General features: G+C 40.6%; 1 protein-coding gene across 1 annotated transcript in view; it reads right to left on the bottom strand.

Annotated features, from left to right (window-relative positions):
* Positions 1 to 18,177, bottom strand: part of LOC139751127 (uncharacterized) — a 102,112-nt gene that overhangs the window by 72,636 nt on the left and 11,299 nt on the right. Inside the window, exons 3-4 of the mRNA XM_071666226.1 lie at positions 16,495 to 16,602; positions 8,938 to 9,131 (exon numbers count right to left, since the gene is read on the bottom strand). Coding sequence (XP_071522327.1) covers positions 8,938 to 9,131; positions 16,495 to 16,602 — 302 coding nt within the window. The remainder of the gene's footprint in view (positions 1 to 8,937; positions 9,132 to 16,494; positions 16,603 to 18,177) is intronic.

Here is an 18,177-nt window from a genome sequence, read left to right as displayed (position 1 = left end):
CATAATTCATACTGTCTGCCTTTAATCATTCCCATCGTCACCCTGCCACACATGAAATGAAAACCCCCTACCCCCACATGTGCACGAGGTAGTGCTAGGAAAAGACAACAAACGCCACATTTGTTCACACTCAGTCTCTAGCTGTCATGTATAATGCACCGAAACCACAGCTCCCTTTCCACATCCAGGCCCCACAAAACTTTCCATAGTTTACCCCAGACGCTTCACATGCCCTGGTTCAATCCACTGACAGCACATCGACCAAGGTATACCACATCATTCCAATTCCCTCTATTCCTTGCACACCTTTCATCCTCCTGCATGTTCAGGCCCCGATCACTCAAAATACTTTTTAACTCCATCTTTCCACCTCCAATTTGGTCTCAAACTTCTCCTCGTTCCCTCCACCTCTGACGTATATATCCATTTGGTCAATCTTTCCTCACTCATTCTCTCCATGTGACCAAACCATTTCAATACACCCTCTTCTGCTCTCTCAACCACTCTCTTTTTATTACCACACATCTCTCTTACCCTTACATTACTTACTCGATCAAACCACCTCACACCACATACTGTCCTCAAACATTTCATTTCCAACACATCCAGCCTTCTCCGCACAACCCTATCTATAGCCCACGCCTCGCAACCATATAACATTGTTGGAACCACTATTCCTTCAAACATACCCATTTTTGCTTTCCAAGATAACGTTCTCGACTTCCAAACATTCCTCAACACTCCCAGAACTTTCACCCTCTCCCCCACCCTATGATTCACTTCCACTTCCATGGTTCCATCCGCTGCCAAATCCACTCCCAGATATCTAAAACACTTCACTTCCACCACTTTTACTCCATTCAAACTTACCTCCCAATTGACTTGTCCCTCAACCCTATTGTACCTAATAATTACCTTGCTCCCATTCACATTTACTCTCAGCTTTCTTCTTTCACACACTTTACCAAACTCAGTCACCAGCTTCTGCAGTTTCTCACACGAATCAGCTACCAGCACTGTATCATCAGTGAACAGCAACTGGCTCACTTCCCAAGCTCTCTCATCCACAACAGACTGCATACTTGCCCCTCTTTCAAAAACTCTTGCATTCACCTCACTAACAACCCCACCCATAAACAAATTAAACAACCATGGAGACATCATGCACCCCTGCCATAAACCAACGTTCACTGAGAACCAATCACTTTCCTCTCTTCCTATTCGTATATATGCCTTACATCCTCGGTAAAAGCTTTTCACTGCTTCAAACAAATTACCTTCCACACCATATATTCTTAATACCTTCCACAGAGCATCTCTATCAGCTCTATCATATGCCTTCTCCAGATCCATAAATGCTACATACAAATCCATTTGCTTTTCTAAGTATTTCTCACATACATTTTTCAAAGCAAACACCTGTTCCACACATCCTCTACCACTTCTGAAACCACACTGCTCTTCCCCAATCTGATGCTCTGTACATGTCTTCACCCTCTCAATCAATACCCTCCCATATAATTTACCAGGAATACTCAACAAACTTATACCTCTGTAATTTAAGCACTCACTTTTATCCCCTTTGCCTTTGTACAATGGCACTATGCAAGCATTCCACCAATCCTCAGGCACTTCACCATGAATCATACATACATTAAATAACCTTACCAACCAGTCAACAATACAGTCACCCACTTTTATAATAAATGCCACTGCAATACCATCCAAACACGCTGCCTTGCCGGCTTTCATCTTCCACAAAGCTTTTACTACCTCTTCTCTGTTTACCAAATCATTCTCACTAACCCTCTCACTTTGCACACCACCTCGACCAAAACATCCTATATCTGCCACTCTATCATCAAACAAACTCAACAAACCTTCAAAGTACTCACTCCATCTCCTTCTCACATCACCACTACTTGTTATCACCTCCCCATTAGCCCCCTTCACTGAAGTTCCCATTTGTTCCCTTGTCTTACGCACTTTATTTACCTCCTTCCAAAACATCTTTTTATTCTTCCTAAAATTCAATGATACTCTCTCACCCCAACTCTCATTTGCTCTCTTTTTCACCTCTTGCACCTTTCTCTTGACCTCCTGCCGCTTTCTTTTATACATCTCCCACTCATTTGCATTATTTCCTTGCAAAAATCATCCAAATGCCTCTCTTCTCTTTCACCAATAATCTTACTTCTTCATCCCACCACTCACTACCCTTTCTAATCTGCCCATGTCCCACGCTTCTCATGCCACAAGCATCTTTTGCGCAAGCCATCACTGCTTCCCTAAATACATCCCATTCCTCCCCCACTCCCCTTACCTCCTTTGTTCTCACCTTTTTCCATTCTGTACTCAGTCTCTCCTGATATTTCCTCACACAAGTCTCCTTCACAAGCTCACTTACTCTCACCACTCTTTTCACCCCAACATTCTTCTTCTTTTCTGAAAACTTCTACAAATCTTCACCTTCACCTCCACAAGATAATGATCAGGCATCCCTCCAGTTGCACCTCTCAGCACATTAACATCCACAAGTCTCTCTTTCACGTGCCTATCAATTAACACGTAATCCAATAACACTCTCTGGCCACCTCTCCTACTTACACACATATACTTAGTATATTTCTCTTTTTAAACCAGGTTTTCCCCATCACATGTCCTTTTTCAGCACATAAATCTACAAGCTCTTCACCATTTCCATTTACAACACTGAACACCCCATGTACACCAATCATTCCCTCAACTGCCCCATTACTCACCTTTCCATTCAAATCACCCATCACTATAACCCAGTCTTGTGCATCAAAGCTACTAACACACTCACTAAGCTGCTCCCAAAACACTTGCTTCTCATGCCCAGGTGCATAAGCACCAATAATCACCCATCTCTCTCCATCAACTTTCAGTTTTACCCACATCAATCTAGAGTTTACTTTCTAACACTCTATCACATAATCCCACCACTCCTGTTTCAGGAGCAGTGCTACTCCTTCCCTTTCTCTTGTCCTCTCACTAACCCCTGACTTTACACCCATGATATTCCAAAACCACTCTTTCCCTTTACCCTTGAGCTTCATTTCACTCCGAGCCAAAACATCCAGGTTTCTTTCCTTAAACATACTACCTATCTCTCCTTTTTTCTCATCTAGGTTACATCCACACACATTTAAATCCCCCAATCTGAGCCTTCGAGGAGGATGAGCACTCCCCGCATGACTCCTTCTTCTGTTTCCCCTTTTAGAAAGGTAAAATACAAGGAGGGGAGGGTTTCCAGCCCCCCGCTCACGTCCCCTTTAGTCGCCTTCTACGACATGTGAGGAATGCGTGGGAAGTATTCTATCTCCCCTATCCTCAGGGATATAGATATATCTATATTTTGCTTTGTCGCTGTCTCCCGCATTAGCGAGGTAGCGCAAGGAAACAGATGAAAGAATGGCCCAACCCACCCACATACACAAGTATATACATACATGTCCACACTCGCAAATATACATACCTATACATCTCAATGTATACATATATATACACACATAGACATATAAATATATACATATGTACATAATTCATAGTCTGCCTTTATTCATTCCCATCGCCACCTCGCCACACATGAAATAACCCCCTCCGCCCTCATGTGCGTGAGGGAGTGCTAGGAAAAGACAACAAAGGCCACATTTGTTCACACTCAGTCTCTAGCTGTCATGTAATAATGCACCGAAGCCACAGCTCCCTTTCCACATCCAGGCCCAACAGAACTTTCCATGGTTTACCCTAGACGCTTCACATGCCCTGGTTCAATCCATTGACAGCACGTCGACCCCAGTATACTACATTGTTCCAATTCACTCTATTCTTTGCATGCCTTTCACCCTCCTGCATGTTCAGGCCCCGATCACTCAAAATCTTTTTCACTCCATCTTTCCACCTCCAATTTGGTCTCCCACTTCTCCTCGTTACCTCCACCTCTGACACATATATCCTCTTAGTCAATCTTTCCTCACTCATTCTCTCCATGCGACCAAACCATTTCAAAACACCCTCTTCTGCTCTATCAACCACACTCTTTTCATTACCACACATCTCTCTTACCCTATCATTACTTACTCGATCAAACCACATATTGTCCTCAAACATCTCATTTCCAGCACATCCACCCTCCTGTGCACAACTCTATCCATAGGACACGCCTCGCAACCATACAACATTGTTGGAACCACTATTCCCTCAAACATACCCATTTTTGCTTTCTGAGATAATGTTCTTGACTTCCACACATTCTTCAACACTCCCAGAATTTTCGCCCTCTCCCCCACCCTATGATTCACTTCCGCTTCCATAGTTCCACCCGCCACCAAATCCACTCCCAGATATCCAAAACACTTCACTTCCTCCAGTTTTTCTCCATTCAAACTCACCTCCCAATTGACTTGTCCCTCAACCCTACTGTACCTAATAACCTTGCTCCCATTCACATTTACTCTCAACTTTCTTCTTTCACACACTTTACCAAACTCAGTCACCAGCTTCTGCAGTTTCTCACATAAATCAGCCACCAGCGCTGTATCATCAGCGAACAACAACTGGCTCACTTCCCAAGCTCTCTCATCCACAACAGACTTCATACTTGCCCCTCTTTCCAAAACTCTTGCATTCACCTCACTAAAAACCCCATCCATAAACAAATTAAACTACCATGGAGACATCGCACATCCCCGCCACAAACCTACACTCAATGAGAGCCAATCACTTTCCTCTCTTCCTACACGTACACATGCCCCACATCCCCAATAAAAACTTTTCACTGCTTCTAACAACTTGCCTCCCACACCATATATTCTTAATACCTTCCACAGAGCATCTCTATCAACTCTATGCCTTCATATGCCTTCTCCAGATCCATAAATGCTACATACAAATCCATTTGCTTATCTAAGGATTTCTCACATACATTCTTCAAAGCAAACACCTGATCCACACATCCTCTACCACTTCTGAAACCACACTGCTCTACCCCAATCTGATGCTCTGTACATGCCTTCACCCTCTCAATCAATACCCTCCCATATAATTTACCAGGAATACTCAACAAACTTATACCTCTGTAATTTGAGCACTCACCTTTGTCCCCTTTGCCTTTGTATAATGGCACTATGCACGCATTCCGCCAATCCTCAGGCACCTCAACATGAGTCATACATTCATTTAATAGCCTCACCAACCAGTCAGCAATACAGTCACCCCCTTTTTTAATGCATTCCACTGCAATACCATCCAAACCCACTGCCTTGCTGGCTTTCATCTTCCACAAAGCTTTTACTACCTCTTCTCTGTTTACCAAATCATTTTCCCTAACCCTCTCACTTTCCACACCACCTCGACCAAAACACCCTATATCTGCCACTCTATCATCAAACACATTCAACAAACCTTCAAAATACTCACTCCATCTCCTTCTCACATCACCACTACTTGTTATCACCTCCCCATTAGCCCCCTTCACTGAAGTTCCCATTTGTTCCCTTGTCTTATGCACTTTATTTACCTCCTTCCAAAACATCTTTTTATTCTCCCTAAAATTTAATGATACTCTCTCACCCCAACTCTCATTTGCCCTCTTTTTCACCTCTTGCACCTTTCTCTTGACCTCCTGCCGCTTTCTTTTATACATCTCCCACTCATTTCCTTTATTTCCCTGCAAAATCGTCCAAATGCCTCTCTCTTCTCTTTCACTAATCATCTTACTTCTTCATCCCACCACTCACTACCCTTTCTAATCTGCCCACCTCTCACGCTTCTCATGCCACAAGCATCTTTTGCGCAAGCCATTAATGCTTCCATAAATACATCCCATTCCTCCCCCACTCCCCTTACCTCCTTTGTTCTCACCTTTTTCCATTCTGTACTCAGTCTCTCCTGGTATTTCCTCACACAAGTCTCCTTCCCAAGCTCACTTACTCTCACCACTCTCTTGACCCCAACATTCTCTCTTCTTTTCTGAAAACCTCTACAAATCTTCACCTTCGCCTCCACAAGATAATGATCAGACATCCCTCCAGTTGCACCTCTCAGCACATTAACATCCAAAAGTCTCTCTTTCGTGCACCTATCAATCAACACATAATCTAATAACACTCTCTGGCCATCTCTCCTACTTACATACGTATACTTATGTATATCTCTTTTTAAACCAGGTATTCCCAATCACCAGTCCTTTTTCAGCCCATAAATCTAAAAGCTCTTCACCATTTCCATTTACAACACTGAACTATGGAAGCAGAAGTAAGTCAAAGAGTGGGGGAGGGGGCGAAGGTTCTAGGAGTGTTGAAGAATGTTTGGAAGTCGAGAACGTTATCCCAGAGAGCAAAATGGGTATGTTTCAAGGAATATTGGTTCCAACAATGTTGTATGAGTGTGAGGCATTGGTTATAGATAGGGTTGTGTGGAGAAGGGTGGATTTGTTGGAAATGAAATGTTTGAGGACAATATGTGGCTTGAGGTGGTTGACAAAGAGGATATACGTGTCAGAGGTGGAGGGAACAAGGAGAAGTGGGAGACCAAATTGGAGGTGGAAGGATGGAGTGAAAAATATTTTGAGCGATTGGGGCCCGAACAGACAGGAGTGTGAAAGGCGAGCAAGGAATAGAGTGAACTGGAACGATGTGGTATACCGGGGTTGACGTGCTGTCAATGGGTTGAACCAGGGTATGTGAAGCATCTGGGGTAAACCATGGACAGTTTTGTGGGGCCTGGATGCTGAAAGGGAGCTGTTGTTTCGGTGCAATACACATGACAGCTAGAGACAGAGTGTGATTGAAAGTGGCCTTTGTTGTCTTTTCCTAGCACTACCTCGTGCATGCACGCAGGGGGAGGGAGTGCCATTTCATGTGTGGTGGGGTGGCGATAGGAATGGATGAAGGCCACAGGTATGAATATGTATATATGTATATTTCTGTGTATGTATATGTATGTCTACTGTGAAATATATTGGTATGTATAAGCGAGTATGTGGGCATTTATGTACATATATGCATATGTGGGTGGGTAGGGCCATTCTTTCGTCTGTTTCCCTGCGCTACCTTGGGAGACAGCGACTAAGTAGAATAAATAATAAATGTTTCCACCAATAGGTCAGTAGAAAACGTGACGTTGTAGTCTCTTGACCTAGGCTGGGCTACGGATACTCATGGGAGTTTGCCCCTCCAGATGATAGTGAAGAGACCAATTGTAAACTTTGCCTACAAAGTAATGCTCATACCATGGTTCATTACATCCTTGACTTGTAAAATCAGAGTTCAAAGATAATACTTGCCAAACATTTCATCCATAACAATGTTCTAACTCGGATACTTGAAAGGTATCACAAATTTGCTCATCATAAACTGTTCAACTGATGTAAGCTTAACTTACCACAGAATCTGTCAAATCATTCATTATGTTACCCAAACCACAATAACATTTTTCTCACTATGTAACCTATCATGTATTTCATTTATTGAGGCCCAGTTACTGGACCTGCTTTGCAAAACTGCCCACAGGATGGGTGGGAGTGAACAAAAAATTAGTCAAAATTGAGGCAAAAATCAATCAATCAATCCCTGCTGTACCTCATTACCTTTATTTTGTTAATGTTTAGTTTCAACTTTCTCATTTTAATCATCCCTTCATATTTTGTCGCCATCTTTTGGAGTTTCTCTCTGGCACTGGTAATCAGAACAGAATCATTTCCAAGCAACACCTGATTCACCACCAATGCTCCCAAATTAGCTCTTAAACTGTTATATCAACCTCCCTCACTATCCTATCCAAGATGATAAAATAGTGATGGTGATGTTACATATCCTTAATGCTCATACACCTTCATCAAGAACTACTCACAATCCTCCATTCCCTATCTGCATTCATGCCTTACTCTCCTATAAAAATTCCTTGACGTATTCAATAACCTACCACTTACCCCATACATCCACTGCAAAATTTACACAACATATCTATCAACTTTATTATACAATTTCTTTGGATCCATAAATGTCACCTCTCTCCAAGTACTTCTTACGTGCAATCTCAAAGCAAACACTTGGTTCACTCACCCTCTACCTCTCCTGAAACCAATGTGCTTCACACTAGTCAGCTGCTCTGTGAACACTACCATCCATTCAGCCACCACTCTCCCATGAACCTTGCTAGATTTCTCAACAGACTTAAATCTCTATAATCTGACATTCATTTTTTCCCCTGCCCAGTTGCAAAGGGACTATACAGTTTATGCACTCTACCAGTCATCAGGCATGTCATACTACATCATCATTGTTATTTCATAGGTATCCTACAGCTTCAAGGCTGTGCTCCATGTGGGGTCATTGAAATTAGGCTCTTCTGTGACAAGAAGGTCCTCTGAGATGTTGCACCCTTCTCATTCCACTAATACTGAAACAGCCTCGTCAAGTTACTTCACACCTGTGGTGCTATCGCCTGCAGGCTTTTATTCCTTTATTCCATCCAAAGAATTTATGGCACTTGTGACCCACTTTCATTTGACACTTCCTGCTCCTTTTGTTTCTCAAGTACATCTTTCTTATTACAACCTTTACATGATTCCTCATCTGTGAACCTGTGTAACAAATCATGAGTATCCTTGTATTATCCACTACTTGATACTTCTTTCATTCTATAATCATGTTAAGGATAAATTACCTCAGTGTATTATACAAAAATAAAAAAGTTACATGAAATTCCTCATGAAAAATGTCTCAGAACTCAGTATTTAACACCTGTATTTCAAATACTATATTCCACCATAAAACACTAAAACAGTCTGTGTCTTCTTTTCATTATGTACCAGTAAGCAAATGGTTTTAAAAAGGTATTTACTATCAGTAAGTCTTCAAAATCAATCAATTTAAAGAACAATTATAATGTCAACCCCACACTGCTGTTTATATTATGGAATATCTTATAAAGTAAAGCATTGGCATAACAAAAGGTACCACACCTTTTAGTCTCCGTTGAACAATTTCTGCTGCTTGTTTTGCACTTCGCTCAGCAAACCAGTTATCGCCTAACAACACTAAGATCTCATTTGTGTGAAGCAAACGACCTGGCATGAATGCCAATGAGCCAAAGGGAACCATCACCTGAAGAACAAGAGATACATATATATATAAAAGATAAGAACTTCATTTTGTACATCTATGAATGCTCTTCAATTACTTGACCATTTGTGTTTCTTTTACTGCACGATAAAGCTAAATATTCATTTCATATTTATCATACTTAATTGGTCTCCCGTATCAATGAGGTAGCGCAAGGAAACAGACGAAAGAATGGCCCAACCCACCCACATACACATGTATATACATAAACGTCCACACACGCACATATACATACCCATACATCTTAACGTATACATACATATACATATAATATACACACATGTACATATTCATAATTGCTGCCTTCAACCATTCCCGTCACCACCCTGCCACACATGAAATAGCATCCCTTCCCCCCGTGAGGTAGTGCTAGGAAAAGACAAAAAAGGTCACATTCATTCACACTCAGTCTCTAGCTGTCATGTGTAATGCACTGAAACCAAAGCTCCATTTCCACATCCAGGCCCCACAAAACTTTCCATGGTTTACCCCAGATGCTTCACATGCCCTGGTTCAATCTATTGGCAGCACATCAACCCATAAGCTAATAAAAAGGAGAATTTTGCTTAATGAAAAACTTTCTTTCAGGGTGGTGTCCTGTGAGTTCTGAGAGCATATCAGGGATTAAAGTTCACTGACCCTACATCATAGCTGCAGCTTATAGCTCTGTCTGAGTCTGCCCTTATGCCAAGCAGTAACCTTCATCTAGTGATGACATCATTGTGACACACCAGTCATTCTCACCACCTCTTAATTCTTGGAGCATGGACATCTACCTGATGGTGGTTGCCACTGGTTAAAAGAAACATTTTTCAAATGGGAAAAGAATGTAAGTCAGAAGCAACCTGGAAAACTACTTACTTGATGAAGAAAGAAACAGTGTTTATTCTTTAAAGATTCAAGGAGGAGGATTACAGAAGAACTACGAATAAAGAGTACAGCATGACAAGAAAAGCTGCCTTAAAAGTTATGGTGTAGCACAACAGCATTTCTTCTGCCTCAAAGGTGGCAAGTCAGACACCACACAAAGTAGGCCCTTAACTTCTAGAGCTGTGTTTTTCAACAAAGGTGACACTGGCATTGCCCAGAGGTGCTACACAAATAATCTTTTGCCATCCCCTATCCATCTTACCTTAGATTGTATGTAATAAACTATCACAGCAAAAATGTAATGAATTTTGCTATTAACAGATCATTCTTGTATACTGGCACACACAGAATGAGACCCCAACAAGTGCCTATAGTTCTATACATGATGCCTGAGGATTATAATAGTAACAACTCTGCAACAGTTTCTTTGTTTACAGTTGCATGCCATCCATTACATGACTTATTTTCGCCAGCTGATGTGCTGATTTCTTTGTGAGAGGTCACATGGCATTATATTCTTCATTATCATTTATACTGGAAGTATAAACAAAAACTTCCCAAAAATTCATACTGGAAAAGTTGAAAAGTTGTAACTTACATGTGCCGGGGATGGGGAAACCCATATCCATGGGCAGGGTGTGTGGAGTGAATATGGAAATGATGAATGCAAGTTATGGAAGGGCATGGAAGGAGTGGTATGGATAGGAATGAGTGAAAATTATCAGGGAAGAGGGAAAGATGGATATGCAATTCTGATAACACAGAATGTGAAGGGTATTACAGAGCATGGATGGAATGGATCATCAACAGTGTGGGTGAGGGAAAAAACGGGAAACATAAAGTATACATGGGTATGTATATATGCGCCTGTGAATATGAAGACTGTATGAGGTACGGATGAAATATTGCTGTTCTTAACATATTTGAATAACTACAAACAGTTTTCAGAATGAGAGAAACGATGAAATGAGACATCTCTGGACACATCTGAATGACTGTATAAACGGTTTTGGGAATGAGATAAACGCAGTTGTAATGGGTGATATGAATGCGAAAGTAGGATGTGATGAAATTGGTGAGATAGTTGGCATTTGGGGAGTGCCTAGAGTAAATGAAAATGGAAGTTATCTTGTGAATATTTGTGCTGAGAGGGAGTTATTCCTTACAGACACCTTTTTTCAGCACAAGAAGATCCACAGTTATACATGAATGTGAAGTGATGGAAGAGAGGAGCAAAAGGCTTTCATTGACTATGTGGTCCAGGATGAAAGGTTGAGAAAGGCAATGCTAGATGCTAGACTTGTGAAAGGATTCTTTGGAGACTGATAATTTTGTGGTTCCTGTGGGGATGAAGATCAGGGAGAAGTGGAGGTATGGTGTAGGGGAGAATGGAGAGATAAAAGTATTGGCAAGCAGGTAGATGAATCAAAATAAATGCAGGGAGAAGAATTAAAGGAAGATGCAGGGAGAAGAATTAAAGGAAGGCAACTGAAAGCTTTGATGGAAGTGTAGTGAATGCAGGGATGCAGTCAAGTATGAATGAGGTTTTTAAAATGTTTAAAGAAATACTATTAAAGGTCGTAGAATTAGTGGTTGGATACAAGGTCATGGGATACAAGAATAAAAAGGGCAATGCAAAGTGGATAGGAAGAGATAAGAAATGCAGTGGATGAGAAGAAAAAGGTATATGGTAGATTGATCGATAATAATGTACCAGTGGAAGTTCAGCAAAGGAGGGAAGAATATAAAATATGCAAGTGAAATGTTAAGAAGCTGATAGAGGAAAGCAAAGAAAGAGCAGATGAAGATTTTGGAAGGAAGTTGAGTGAAAATTTTCAGGATAATAAGAAACTATACTGGAAGGAGGTGAAAAAGGAAAGAGATGGAGATAAGAGTGGAAATGTTAATGTGAGGAGTAAGGAAGTGGATTTGTTGAATTAAAAGAAGGCAACAGCTGTTGCATGCATGGGTATGGAAGATGGAAGGAAGAGGATACAAGTGCAAGGGCTTATAGCAAAAAGGGAGGTAAGAAGGGCAATAATGAGGCTGAAGGCAGGAAAGACACCAGGAATGGATGGGATTATGGTTGAAATGCTGATGCATGAAAGAGAAAGTATAACAGAGTGGATGCATCTGATATGTAATTCAGCATGGAAACAGAAGGTTGTGCCTAGGTAGAAAATTTTTTTCATGTTGGAGGTTCCAGTCACAGAAAAAACCTACATTGAGGCCAGGCCTTAACTGAAATACAGAGAGTTTAATGAAAAGGGAAAAAAGAGACAAGGGAAAGTATCTAAAAATTTTGAAGTGAAAAATCTGTCTTTTAAAGTGTGCCAGGTCATAGTTATTAGGAAAGACATGAAATGGTAGAAAGCTCCAAAGCTCTAAGGTGTAGGGAAAGAAACAGCTATCAAAACAGCCCACCCTCGAGTTGCCAATGGCCACACGGTAATTGTGGAGCAGAAGCTTGCGAAATATTGCGTGGTCTAGCATGTGGTTGGGGAACACAAGTAGCTACCTCTGAGAACAAAAACCAAAAGTAATCCCTACAGGAGAGGGGAAATATCCAACATTACAGGGTAGAGCTAGTGGGTTGTTATGAAGGTAGCCTGGGTGTGGTCTTAAATTGGACCACTTTCAACTCAAGGATACGGAACAGTGTAGAAGAAAAAAATTTTGATATCTGAACAGGACTCCCAGTTTCATACAGGTTGACTTAACAATATTTCATTATCTTCATACAAGGGCCTACAAGAAAAGATATGAAGAGTAAAGTAAACATGAAGGATTGAGTATCGTTACTAGTGAAACTCTTGATATTAATGAATGCTCTGTTATGCCAAAGTAGTAGCCACTGAGAAAAATTGTGTTATCCAACAAGTAAATAAGCAGTGAATACAAGAGTGACAATTGAATATAAAGCATCATCCAACTAGCAACATAATTTGTAAGCACTAAATGCTAGCCCTACCATCATGGTAAAATTTCATCTTAGCTACTCACTGATATGTACGTCCTTTTTCTCCCTCTACTTCTTTTTTTTCTCCCTCTACTTCTGACATGTAGATCCTCTTAGTCGTTCTTTCTACACTCATCCTGTACATGTGTTTAAACCAATTCAGCACATCCTGGTCAGAATTCACAATCATACTGCACTTATAAACATCTTATTTCTAAGATGTTCACCCTCTTCCATTCTTCAACATTCAGGGTCCATGACGTACACCATACAACATGGTTACAACTATCACACTTCCAATATAACCATCACTGACCAAACAAACACTAACCTCCCCTTCCACACGCACCGTATAGTACAACTAAGACCTTAGTTTCTTCTCCCATCCTATGAATCATTCCAGCCCCAATGTTTCTAACTTATTCCAAGTCAATTCCTAAGACCTTAAAGCACTCTAATTCCTTCAAGACCTCATAATAACTTACTCTCACACCATCTTTTCTCATCCCCCTGCTGTGCTCATTATCTCATACTTGCCTTCGTTCACATTCACACTCAACTTCCTCCTTTTATACTCCCACAGTCACCTGCTTCTTGAGTTTCTCTTTGGAGTCTTCCACCAAAGTTATCATCTGTAAAAAGCAACTATTTCACCCCCATACCATAGAACTACTTGTCACTCTAAGATATGCACTCACCTCCCTCACAACCTCATCCATAAACAGATTAAACAACCATGGTGACATTACATATCTTTGACATAACACCATTTTTCACCTGGAACTCACTACCATCCACCCCATACATTCACAGCATATTCCACAAGGACTATCAATCATCAGCCTACTATGTGCCTCTTCCAGATCCATATATCTCAAATACAATTCACTTTCTCGTACAATTTCAGACAAAAATTCATCAAAGCAGACTAGTACGCACATCTACCCATCTTGAAACCTTACTGCCCCTCCTTAGCCTGAAGTTTTATGCATAATACTATCCTTTCAATTACCATTCTCCCAAACACTTCACCTAGTATATTTAACAGACTTATACATTAGCAATTTAAACATTAACTTTCATTCCCCTTTCCTTTATACAAGGAATCATACACGCAATCTACCACTCCTCACACATTTTATGCTTGGCCAAACAAATGCCAAGAAGCCTGACGAACCAATCAAGAACACTGTTACCCTCCTTCTTGAGAAACTCCACAGCAATCAATTACTTCTAGTAGAAGCTTTGCCACACTTCATCTTAGGTAAAGTTTTTTATTAATTCCTCTTTCCACGATATCATTCACCAAAACTCTCAACACACATAAATTGTCTCAAACACACTGAATATGCTACTAACATCTAACACATCAAAAAGTCCTTTGAAATAATCTATCTCCTTTCAACCCCTCTTTATCTGTTATCACCCCATCTTCCTTCACTAATGCTCCCATATGCTCTATTCTTGTTCTCCATGCAATATTCATCTTTCAATGCAGTTTCTTATTCTTCCTGAAGTTCACAACTAATACCTCAGCCCACCTCTTACCCTCTCTTTCAGCTCATATACCTTTATTTACATCTCGTCATCTTTTCCTGTATATCCCCCAATTACTCACACTTTTTTCCTGAAGAAGGGGGTTGTTATTTCGTGTGGGGGTGGCTATGGGAATGAATACAGGCAGACAGTATGAATTATGTACATGTGTATATATGTATATGTCTGTGTGTGTACATATATGTAATCGTTGAGATGTATAGGTATGTATATTTGCGTGTGTTGACATGTATGTATATACATGTGTATGCGGGTGGGTTGGGCCATTCTTTCGTCTGTTTCCTTGCACTACCTTGCTAACACGGGACACAGTGACAAAGCAAAATAAATAAATAAATAAATAAATATACGTTTGAATGGAGAAAAACTGGAGGAAGTAAAGTGTTTTAGATATCTGGGAGTGGATCTGGCAGCGGATGGAACCATGAAAGCGGAAGTGACTCATAGGGTGGGGGAGGGGGCAACAATTCTGGGAGCCTTGAAGAATGTTTGGAAGTCGAGAACATTATCTCGGAAAGCAAAAATGGGTATGTTTGAAGGAATAGTGGTTCCAACAATGTTGTATGGCTGCGAGGTGTGGGCTATGGATAGAGTTGTGCAGAGGAGGGTGGATGTGCTGGAAATGAGATGTTTGAGGACAATATGTGGTGTGAGGTGGTTTGATCGAGTAAGTAATGTAAGGGTAAGAGAGATGTGTGGAAATAAAAAGAGAGTGGTTGAGAGAGCAGAAGAGGGGGTTTTGAAATATTTTGGTCACATGGAGAGAATGAGTGAGGAAAGATTGACAAAGAGGATATATGTGACAGAGGTGGAGGGAACCAGAAGTGGGAGACCAAATTGGAGGTGGAAAGATGGAGTGAAAAAGATTTTGAGTGATCGGGGCCTGAACATGCAGGAGGGTGAAAGGCGTGCAAGGAATAGAGTGAATTGGAACGATGTGGTATACCGGGGTCGACATGCTGTCAATGGATTGAACCAGGGCATGTGAAGCGTCTGGGGTAAACCATGGAAAGTTCTGTGGGGCCTGGATGTGGAAAGGGAGCTGTGGTTTCGGTGCATTATTACATGACAGCTAGAGACTGAGTGTGAACGAATGGGGCCTTTGTTGTCTTTTCCTAGCGCTACCTCACACACATGAGGGGGGAGGGGGTTGTTATTCCATGTGTGGTGAGGTGGTGATGGGAATAAATAAAGGCAGACAGTATGAATTATGTACATGTGTATATATGCATATATCTGCGTGTGTATATATATGTGTACATTGAGATGTATAGGTATGTATATTTGCGTGTGTGGACGTGTATGTTTATACATGTGTATGTGGGTGGGCTGGGCCATTCTTTTGTCTGTTTCCTTGCGCTACCTCGCTAACACGGGAGACAGCGACATAGCAATATAAATAAATAAAATAACCATCCAAACAATTCTTCCTTCTCTTTAACTAGCAATTCTATTTCTTCATCTCACCACTGACTATCATTTCTCATATTCCCATCTCCTATCTTACATAATTCACCCACATATGCTAGCACCGCTTACCTACATTTCCTTCCAGTCTTCACCCATTCCCTTAGTTTCTTTTACTCTACCTTAAGCCACTCTTTACTTATCCTCGCTAAGTATCTCTGCACAGAGCAAAATAATTTCACAACTTCACTCACACATGAGTCATTTCCTCTTTTCATAAAACCGCAAGAAACTTTCACACTCACCTCCATCAAGAAATGATCAGATATCTCACGTGCTGCCTCTCTCAGAACATGCACAACCTGCAGACTCTCCTTCACATGCCTGTCAATTGGCAAACAATCCAATAATATACCCTGACCCATGACCCCACTCCTATACAAAACCATAAGCAATTTCACAATAATAAATATGAGGTTACAAAGTTTTCTATGTATGCTATTTTCTCACACAATCTATTCTTTCAAGTGAAAAAACAACAAAAACACTTACTTCATATGAAGTTTTATCTGGAAGAGTTCTGAGTATATTCAAAAGATGTTCATAGTCTTTTCTAAACTTCTGTAGCTTTGTGATTTCCTCGTCAACTATTTGTAGCCTCTGAAAAATAAGCACTTAGGTGATAAAGATTTTAACACACAAATGCCATTAGAGATAGCATATCCCTTAAATCTAATATTCTTTCTACCCTCAAAGAGAATTAACTGTAATTTTATCAAAGCCTTTGTTCTAACCCTGAAAAACACAGTAAAAGAATAAGATTTTACCTGCTAGCTGTTACAGAGGTGAAAAAAGTCTAATGACATTCAAAAACAGTGATAATCATAGCCAACAATCTTTGACTTAAAAGAGAGAAACAATGTATTTTGCTACCTTTTCTTTTATGACTGAGGCTCCAGTCAAGGACAAAAGTCCACATCAAGACCAGGCCTTAATTGAAATGAAGAAAGAATTATGAAGAGGAAAAATAAGATATGGGAAAGTATTTATGATTTTTGAGAACATGAAAACTTGTCTTTTAAAATGTGCCAGGTTATAGGTATTGGGAAAAAACATGAGAAGGTAGAGTTCCAAAGCTTCAATGTGTAAGGAAAGAAGCAGGTATCGAAACGGCCCATCCTTGAGTTGCCAATGGCCAAAAAATGATCACACGATGCAGCAGCTTGCTGAGTACTGCATGGTCTAGCTCATGGTGGGGGCACACAAGCAATCAACTCTTGGAAGCAAAAACCAAAATAATACCTACAGAAGATGGAAAGTGAACAACATTGCAGCATTGAGCAAGGGGGTTAAGTCTGGAAGTTCGCCTGGAACAGTTTATATGTTGGACAAGTTTTGATTCTGTCAAATAAGGATAAAAAGTTAGAGCCATCCCAAATGTGAGAGCAGTACTCCATACAAGGATGAATCAATCCCTTGTATAAATGGAGCAATTGTTCAGAAGAGAAGTTCATCATCTAAACGGGACATCTTAGACTCCCTCATTTCATTTTTCACATCACTTTCAGTAACTCTACACTTCTTTAACTACTTCTCAAATGTGTCAGTCTGTCATATATATTTCTCTCCTAATCTGGACATGCAAGAAACTGGGAAAACAGCTCCTTCACTTACCCAAATATCACATAGACTTACATAATTCTACACTAAGCCCAATGAGTAAATGTAAGGTGATTATGGTATCATTGCTACTGACTGGCTGCAAGCAGCTTCCTGAATCATTATGTAAACATATTCTTTCTAATTTTCAAAACTCACTACTAGATGTAAACATTTTGATTTCAAATCATTATTTCAATGTAAGTCACACTGGCTCTCTTCACTCTAAAGTTCACATCATGATTTTTGTTGTAAAAGGTATCCTAGGAGTTCAGTCCCCTGACCAATTCTGTATATCAAAAACAAAGTATTCCCAAACATCAGTCCTTTTTCAGCAGACAAATTCACATGCTGTTCACAATTTCTATTCACCTTACTAAAAACCCCAATTATACCTCAACTGCCACAATACCCACTTTCACATTAAAAACACCTGTCACTAGCTATCTATATCTCTGATGCCTGTTCCCAATCGGAACTCCCTTAAGGAGGTGGCCACAGCAACAGAGTCTCCATAACTAGTGAACTCCAGTGCCACTTCCAAGCCTTTCGTGTCTCATCCTAAGAAGGCCACTG

Source organism: Panulirus ornatus, chromosome 11 (genome assembly GCF_036320965.1).
Source record: "Panulirus ornatus isolate Po-2019 chromosome 11, ASM3632096v1, whole genome shotgun sequence".
In the NCBI taxonomy this organism is placed as follows: Eukaryota; Metazoa; Arthropoda; class Malacostraca; order Decapoda; family Palinuridae; genus Panulirus; species Panulirus ornatus.
Note: the sequence above shows the minus strand (reverse complement) of the source record. Positions and strands in the feature narration are given on the sequence as shown.